General features: G+C 62.3%; 1 protein-coding gene across 1 annotated transcript; it reads left to right on the forward strand.

The window, feature by feature from the left end:
* Positions 1–396: 396 nt before the first annotated feature.
* WNT1 (Wnt family member 1) lies at positions 397–6,956 on the forward strand. Its single transcript, XM_073318318.1, has 4 exons — positions 397–608; positions 2,496–2,749; positions 4,562–4,827; positions 6,357–6,956. Exons 1-4 carry the CDS (start codon positions 508–510, stop codon positions 6,843–6,845), a joined length of 1,110 nt encoding a protein of 369 aa, XP_073174419.1. The 5' UTR covers positions 397–507; the 3' UTR covers positions 6,846–6,956.
* Positions 6,957–9,195: the final 2,239 nt, after the last annotated feature.

A 9,195-nucleotide genomic window follows, 5' to 3' on the forward strand; every position in this document is an offset into this window, starting at 1 on the left:
ACTGCCTCTATAAGAAGGAAGGGGCTCTCCGAGGCATTGGAGATGGCTGGAGGATGCTAAGCACTCAACAGCAGCCGTAGACCATCAAACTTTTTCCCCTAGTGGTCTAATTCCTCTCTGGGGGAATCATCTCTAAGAGGCTGCCAGAAACCAGAAGATTGGAGCCTTTCCTCCAGCATTTTCATATTTCTGAGGATGCCAACACTGCTGCAAACTCAACTGTGACATGACTTTTTATTTAGATTCTATTTTTAGGGTTTGAGTTTCTATACATAGATTTCTAGATTTCTAGATTTCTAGATTTCTATACAGCCATATCCACAGACACCCCGTCTTTCTTGCGCGCCGTGTGGATGTGGATATAGCTATCGAGAGAGAAACGATTAAGCCAAAGAATTTGTTGTAGGATTCTCCTTGCAACAAGACTTTCTAGAGCTATAATTTTTTGTGTCCAGACAAACTACTCTCGGGAAGTTTTATACGAGCCACTGCCCTGCTGCCAAAACAATGAGACCTGTGGCATTAATTTTAGGGTTTAAGACATTGTGGGTTTTGGCATTTTCGTCTCTTTCCAACACTCTGGCGGTGAATAACAGTGGGAGATGGTGGTAAGTCTCTGCTTTTGCCTTTATATCCATTTCAGGAATCCTAGCTCTGGTCATTCTCCTTTTGTGAATGGAACAACCGTGGAGGGAGAGAGAAATCCAGCAGACAAGTGCAGAGAGGGGGCTGCTCTCAGGGCAGGAGGGAACGCAGCTGCTCTCCACAGCATCTGGAGATGGCTGGGGAGAAATTTCAAGAACTCAGGTGTTTGCTTCTAAGGATGAAAGAATAATGATACTCTGTGTTGATGAGAAAAGGCACCATCCAAGGGGCTTGGACCCAGGGTGTTTCATCCAACCCCAGCACACCTGGCCCTCCTGTCTTTTTTCTTTTTCCTGTAGACAGATTTTTATATTTACAACCCAATTTGTTTGCCCTTCGCTGTGCTCCTCTGTCCATCGTGGGGTGGGGTGGGGTGGGGGGCAGTTGCTGATGGAACTTGCTGTAGCTTCCCCACAAACACCCCGCTAAGCTAGCCAGCGACCCGTTCGTCCCCACACACGGCTGTGGACGGTGCTGCACACAGACAGGCTCTGGCTGGTGTACACAGCGTCTTGGGCTAATTCTACAGAGCCAGTTTGGAGCAGGGACTGCCTTTACGTTGCGTGTGTACCGTGCCGGTGCGACAGACCCTGAGCCCGTGCTAGACACTCTCACAGGAATCGTCTGGCTACACACGCTCGCCGTATGGACACCTACACACCTCCCCACGCTCTCCAGCACAAACCGCACCTCGGCGTGCAGTCTCGCTCTGCCTCCCCCCTGCGAGCGTGGACGCCCACATTCACCGGCGATATTAACCCGTCCAGTGCAGCGTGAGCCTCACAGCTGCAAGCCCTGCACTGACATTTCACACGACGGGTACACGCCCACGCACGCACATCCGCCGGCGTCTATTGCTATGCAATAGCTTATGTATACACACAAAGAGACACATACCCACGTTTATGCCATATAACATGGGCCACAGGTGTGGGTTTGTCTGTCGTGGCTCGGTGCTTACGGTGCCATGCCAGCATGGGCTGGGATCGGCAGCTGCAGCGCGGGACGGGTGGGGACGGGTGGGGGGAGCACATTCGGTTCTGTTCTACCCCCTGCACACACCGGCGGACGCACACTCGTGCTGGAGAGCAGTCCCCACAGGGTACTCCCAACCCTGCCGTTGCTGGGGGGCCGGGGGGGGCAGCTCCTTCCCCTCCCCAGCTGGCTCTGGGGGTGGCTTCTCTCTGCTCCTGTTTGAATTACTGCCTAGTCCAGGCCTGTCGGGCTGATTTAGGGCTGGAGCGGGCGGGTGCTGCAGCCCTTGACCATGAAACAGGCCTCTCCAGAGCGCAGCCGATCAGGACTTAGAGCCACCTGGAGCCGGCACTCTGCGCCCTGGCATCCCGGAGCTGGGAACCCAGGGCTCTGCCCATACCTGGAGCCTGCCTCTGGTGCCATGTCTGAGCTTTTCCCTCACCCATGCACTGGCTGAATGTCCTGGTTAGGGCAGGTGTTCTACCCCTTGGATCTGGGAGGGGAGTGAGGTTAAGTGGTCAGAGCAGCGGGCTGGGAGCCAGGACTCCGGGGTTCCATCCCCCGCGCTGGGAGGGGAGTGAGGTTAAGTGGTCAGAGCAGCGGGCTGGGAGCCAGGACTCCGGGGTTCCATCCCCCGCACTGGGAGGGGAGTGAGGTTAAGTGGTCAGAGCAGGGGGCTGGGAGCCAGGACTCCGGGGTTCCATCCCCCGCGCTGGGAGGGGAGTGAGGTTAAGTGGTCAGAGCAGCGGGCTGGGAGCCAGGACCCCAAGTGTCCCACTGACCTGAGTGTTGCTCTGGCCAGGGGCTGCGCTGCTCACTGCCGCTCGGTTGGGCTTGCGACGTGGCGCCTTATCCTCTGCCCCCACTGTCCACAGGGGCATCATCAACGTGGCCTCGTCCACCAACCTGCTGACGGACTCCAAGAACGTGCAGCTGGTGCTGGACCCCAGCCTGCAGCTGCTGAGCCGCAAGCAGCGCAAGCTGATCCGCCAGAACCCCGGGATCCTGCACAGCATCAGCAGCGGCCTGCAGAGCGCCATCAAGGAATGCAAGTGGCAATTCCGCAACCGCCGCTGGAATTGCCCCACCACCCAGGGGCCCCACATCTTCGGCAAGATCGTCAACCGGGGTGAGGCTGCAGGGGGCTCCCAGCGGGAGCAGGGGTCAGAGCGGGGGCTCCCAGCAGTGACCTTGGCCAAGATGAGGGGGAAACTGAGGCAGAGCAGGTGCTAGGCCCAGGCACACCCAGGAAGGGGCTCCGTGTACCACACAGCCCTCTCCCACCAGGTGCTGAGGGCCCCTCCCACTGCGTGCCAGGCCTCGTGGGTCACATGCCCCCCCATGCATTGTGTCCCCCCTCCCATCCCCCTGTGTCACACAATTGGCCAGATGAGTGATGTGTTTGTCACCTCTCCTTCCCTGATCCGGGGAGCTCCCCTGCCTAGACCTGCCCAGGGGATTCCCCACCCCATGGAGCTGGCTCTGGAATTCCATGGGAATTTCCCCGGCTGCCAGCCCCCGCAGGGCCTCAGGCCCTCACGCCCAGAGCAGCCCCTGGCCATCCAGCGGGGTGACTCCTCTGCTCGGGGGCTGCCAGCCTCAGCCCCGGTTACGCTTCGTTCAGCGCTTTTAAAAACGCCTTTCCAAACTACGGCCCCGTGGCCCAGTGGATGCGCCTGAACTGGGCCCCCGGGCTCCTGGGCTCCATCCCGGCTCTGCCACCTTCCCCTCCCGCCCCTCGCCTAGACTCGCCTGAGGAAGGCCAGTGTCTGTGCAGCGCCTGGCACGACGGGCCCAAGCCCACGATAACACTGTTGCCCCTCTGTGGTGTGTGGGGGAACTCGGTCGCACCCCCCACAAAGGGCAGAGCTCGTGTCACCTCTGCCAGGGTGAAAGAGCCACTGACCCCGGGGGGAAGAGGGGCTGTGGGGCTCCTTTCTAAGGCAGAAATCCCGCCCTGCAAGCCGGCTCCCCTGGCCCCTGCCTTTCCGGGTCGTTTTCTCTCCCTGTCACAAACACATGGGTCCCCGGGGACCTGGGACCCAGCCAGCTTCAGCAGGAGGAAAACAAACAAGCAAAGGCCGAGCTTGGCCTGGGGAAGCCGGGGTGACCCCGGAGTGCCTGAGGGGCCAGGCACAGCCCTCTGCCATCCCCAGCCCATCAGGTGCTCCCTGAACGCTGGATCTCCCCCGCAAGCCCAGCATGCTCCCCTGCCATTGCCTGCATGCCCCCTCCATCCTGCCTCTCCCCCACCCGCGCCTCCCCACCCAGCTCCCTGCTGCAATCCCCCATGATGGCTGCAGCCCCTCCCCCAAAGCCAAGCTCGTCATCACCCCCTCCTCACCTGCACAGGGACCCCTGCCCCGGCCCCCCTTCCTGTGGATCCACAGCAAAAGCTGCAACTTCCTGCCACCTGCCCCTTCCACCTGGCGGCCAGGAGGATCCCCCTCAGTTCCCCCTCACCACCACTAGGGGGAGCCAGGGAACTCGGTATGCGAACGAACCTGGCCGCAGGTGCCAACGCACCTTTCATTTCCCCCTTCACCTCTGGAGGGAGCTTCCCCAAGCTGGTACCAGGTGTGTTACCTGGGCTGCCCGGACACCGGGCGAGCCAGCCCCACGGTACTGTGGGGAGACAAAGTGACCCAGGCCTGGCCTGGCCCAGCCCCCACACTCCCCGCCCGCCTCTGGAGTGAGCCCCTGTCCTCTCTGCCCCCCCCACCGCCCCCGCAGCCGGGCTGCCTTTTGCAAAGTGCCTGCCGCTGCCTGGGTGGCCAGTGTCTTGGGTGCCCTGCCAGAGGCATCTGGGGCCCCTGCAGCTGCTTTCCAGCGCCCTGCTGGCTGCAGCCCCAGGGGGCCGGGACTGTGCCCCGGGGCGGTCCGCGTCAGCCCGCACGCCGTGCTGTGCGGTGCCCTGAATGCTTTGGTTCCCTGCCCCCAGGCTGTCGGGAGACAGCGTTCATCTTCGCCATCACCAGCGCCGGCGTCACCCACTCCGTGGCCCGGTCCTGCTCCGAGGGCTCCATCGAGTCCTGCACGTGTGACTATCGGCGCCGCGGCCCGGGGGGCCCCGACTGGCACTGGGGGGGCTGCAGCGACAACGTCGACTTCGGCCGGGTCTTTGGGCGCGAGTTCGTGGATTCCAACGAGAAGGGGCGGGACCTGCGCTTCCTGATGAACCTGCACAACAACGAGGCGGGACGGATGGTGAGGCGTGTGTGAGTGTGCACGTGGGGGTGCGCGGGCACGGGGGGGGAGACAGTGTGTGCAGGTCTGTGCACGTGCGTGTCCGTGCATGTCCATGTGTGTGCGTGCGTGCCCGCGTGCGTGTGCGCTTGTCCGTGCATGTGTGTGCGTGTGCATGTCTCTGTGTGTGCGTGCATGTGCGTGTGTGTGTGTCCATGTCCATGCGTGTGCGTACGTGTGCGTGTCCATGCGTGTATGTGCGTGTGCGTGTGTCCGTGCATGCGTGTGCGCGTACGCATCCATGAGTGTCCGTGCGTGCGTATGTGTCCGTGCACGTCTGCACTGTGGGAGGAGCGTCGTTTCTGGGGCTCTTGCGTGTGCGTGTGTGTGTGCATGTCTCTGCGTGTGCATGCATGTGCGTATGTGTGCGTGCGTGTCCATGTCCATGCATGTGCGTACGTGTGCGTGCGTGTGCATGTCCATGCATGTGCGTACGTGTGCATGTGTCCGTGTGTGTGTGTGCATGTCTCTGCGTGTGCATGCATGTCTATGTGTGTGTGTGTGCGTGCCCGCGTGCATATGTGTCCGTGCATGTCTGTGCATGCGTGTGCGTGTGCGCATGTCCGTGCGTGTCCGTGCGTGCGTATGTGTCCGTGCATGTCTGCGCTGTGGGAGGAGCGTCGTTTCTGGGGCTCTTTCCCAGCCCCTGTGGTCTCTGCTTTGGAGACAGGGAGCTGATGGGCTCCAGCATTCAGAGGGCGGCTACAGGAGTCTCTGGGCAGGGCAGGTTCCTGACCTGCAGCTTCTCTTCCTGGGGGCATCAGCAGAGGGACCACGGTTGCCGCAGCCTCTGAGCAGAGGGGCGGAGGGCAGGGGGTGTGCAGAGGACAGATGCGCCCTGCCCAGCATCCAAAGGGGACAGAGAGACCTGGAGGGACCCGTCCCGCCCTCCTTGCCCCCTGCGAACTCCCAGCTCGGGGGGGGGGGGGGATGCGGGACCGATCAGAGGGGAGGAGGGGGAGCGGGAGCCCGGTGAAGGGAGGGTGGAGACGCGATGGGTGGAGCAGGGTGGGGGCAGAGCCGGGACACGCCAGCTCTGCTGGGTGAAGCCAGGGCTCCTCGTCCAGGCGTCCTGCTGTGCGTGGCCCTGCCAGCATCCAGCACATGTGGGAGGAAATGATGCCAGGTCCTCTAATTGCAGTAAAACCCCACTGGAAAGGAGTCCTGGGAGCCTCCGCGGGCTGCCTCGGCATTCCAGCGCGGGGGCGGGCGGGGCGCGGCAGGGGCCGGTGCCTGCAGAGTGATCCCGGCAGAACGGCTCTGCTCAGAGCAAACCGCCGGAGCTGGCTGGCCTCCCGCGGCCGGCTAGACGCTGGCTATCGAGTGTTAGCGGGGAGGGCGCAGGCGTAACGGAGGCCCAGGTGGGCACCGCCGTGGGGATGCTCACGGCGCCGGGGTCCCACCTGGGCACTGCTCCAGGGCAGCGCCCGGCGCCGGGGCACTGCTCTGGGGCTGCTCGCAGCACTGACCATGCCCTGCCTGTCTTGCAGACGGTCTTCTCGGAGATGCGGCAGGAGTGCAAGTGCCACGGCATGTCGGGCTCCTGCACCGTCAAGACCTGCTGGATGCGGCTCCCCACCTTCCGCACGGTGGGCGACTTCCTCAAGGACCGGTTTGACGGCGCCTCCCGCGTCATCTACGGCAACAAGGGCAGCAACCGGGCCTCGCGGGTGGAGGGGCCCCACCTGGAGCCGGAGAACCCGGCCCACAAGCCTCCCTCCCCGCACGACCTCGTCTACTTCGAGAAGTCGCCCAACTTCTGCACCTACAGCGGCAAGACGGGCCCGGCGGGCACGGCCGGGCGCTTGTGCAACGGCTCCTCCCCAGCCCTGGGCGGCTGCGAGCTCCTGTGCTGCGGACGGGGCTACCGTACGCGGAGCCAGCGGGTCACCGAGCGCTGCAACTGCACCTTCCACTGGTGCTGCCACGTCAGCTGCTTGAACTGCACTAACACACAAGTCTTGCACGAGTGCTTGTGAGCCGGGGCCGGGCGGGAGGAGGGGCACAGAGGCAAAGACCTTCCCTGGGGAGGGATCAAAATCAGGGCCCTGCCCCCATCCCGCTGAGCAAGGGCACCGCACCCGAGCAGCTGCTGCCAGCCGGATTCTGCCCGCCGGAGCCGCCCTCTCGGTAGCAGACCCGGCCCCAGAGAATGGCGAGGGCCTGGCGGGGGTGGGGGGCATCCTCTCCAGACCCCTCCAAACTCTTCCAGGCCAGGACCACCTGCAGAGATCACCACCCGCCCAGTGGTGAACCGAGTGCCCTCCCTGCCACCCCTCAGGGTCTTGTCCCTGGGCGCATGTGGGCGAAAAGGGCTGGATCAGCAGCCTGGATCCCTCCCCGCTCCGCGTCCTCTGCCAACGCCCCTTGCGGGAGGTTGGGGTGGGTCTCCCCAGCCCAGCGCTGGCCTCTGTACTGAGCCCCAGCCTGGGACACCCAACCCCACCTTCACGCTGCTCAGTCACTCCCAGCCCCAGGCAGGATTCAGGTTAGCAGCCCAGAGACGGTGCCATCTGGTGTCCCAGCCTCCCCCCGGCTGCAGGGCTGGCCAGGTCAAAGGCAGCTCGGAAAGCGCCCGGCGCCCGCGATTACCCCTCGGACGTGTGTTTACAACGCTCACCAAATGCCGCTCATTTGCTTCTTGGACTCGGAGCATTGTGCCGGGAACAGGGTAGAAAACGCTGGTCAGTCACCGTTGGCTGGTCTGGCTCGCGCGGTCAGAGCAAGGCTGAGAATTTGGTACGTAACGTGCACTGAAGAAGTGGTCGGAATCGCCAGTTTTGTTTTGTAAATAAAATATTTATTGTGAATGGTTTCATATCCCTTAGCACCCGCCTGGCCTTGCCTTGCCAACCGGTGGGTCTCCTAGACGATCCCTCTCCTCTGCCTTCGACAAAGATTTTCTTCCCCTGGCCTTTTGGTTTCTAATTAAAATAAGAAGAACAATGCTTTGTTATGGATGTCATTAATAGCGGGCTAGAGGCAAATAAAGGATATATTTTTATCAATCCAACGGCGTTTAATTTTTGGGGGTGGGGGTGGGGGTGGGGGGGGTGCATGCCATGTCGCCATGAACCCCAGTGCAAAGGGCGCGGGAGACGCTGCCATGCTGCGCTGGTAGCACTTTCCACGGCCGTTGCACTAGTGTGAGTGACACCAGGTGCAGGGCATGAGGGACTCCAAGATCTTAGGGCTGGAGGGAACGGTTAGGATCCTGCCGTCCGGGCGTGTGTGTAACCCAGCCAAGGACCCTCCCCCAGCGCCACCTGCGTCCAGTCCCGAAGCTCCTGCCAGGAGACTCCACCCCAAGCCCAGGACAGCGGGTTCAAATGGTCAGTTCCCCTTGCTGGGTCTTATTTGCAGTTTGAGCTGATCTCGTTGTGCAAGGAGCCTGCTGCCCACATGGATCCTCAGACATCTTGTTGGAACGTACGTATTAACTGTACGTCAGTAGCTAACTACAGGAGCTTTGCTGAGCAGCTATGAACCAGCCGCCACACTCCACCCCAGAGATGGCTGCATTTCCCCTGCCCCAGTACTCCTCTCAGCCTCCTGCAGAGGGCGCTCACACTCCACTGCGTCGGGGGGCCAAGCTGGGCTTTATTTCGCTTCTGGGCGGCTCAGGCCAGACCCCTGGCTGGGTGCAAGCTGGGATGACTCTGGACTTGGTCCGGATCCTTGTCTCACGCCAGCGTCAGCCTGCAATCCTTGCCCCAGGCCCGTTGCCAGACCAGCCTGACTGTGAGTGAGCTCCGTCACTCAGAGCTCTGCCCGTCATGTGCCCCGTGGTTTGGTGCAGGACACGGAAGGTGCGGATCCCGGAGACCACAGCTCCTGGGACACGTGGTCCGCCCCATGCTGGGAGCTGGTCTGGGATCTGGCTGCACCACGGTCTGAGAGCGGGAGCAGGCCCGAGGCGGCAATTCCCCTGCTCTCGCCCTGGCACACTTTGCTCCCCACCTGGTTTGGGGTTTCAGGATCTTCAGCGTGTGTGTTGGGAGCCGGGAGCCTCAAACCCACAGCTTGCTTCTGAGGAGGAGAAAGCAAATCCCAAGCCCCTCCCCGCGCCGAGCGGGATCAGCTAGAGAACGAACCTCCCGCCAGAGCTGGTGCTAAGTGGAAGCAGGCGACGAGCTGGGGAACTGCCTGGCTTTCATGTTTGGGCGGGGTCTGGGGTGAGCCGCCGATCGCACCCCTTGCGGTTAAACAGGGAGGCCCAGCTGCTGGCGAAGGCCCCTGCACCGGCTCTCAATGCCCGGCGTGCAATGCCGGCGAAGGCCCCTGCACAGGCCTGTGTCACCTGGCATGCAATGATGGCGAAGGCCCCTG

This window comes from Lepidochelys kempii, chromosome 20 (assembly GCF_965140285.1).
Source record: "Lepidochelys kempii isolate rLepKem1 chromosome 20, rLepKem1.hap1, whole genome shotgun sequence".
NCBI lineage: Eukaryota > Metazoa > Chordata > Testudines > Cheloniidae > Lepidochelys > Lepidochelys kempii.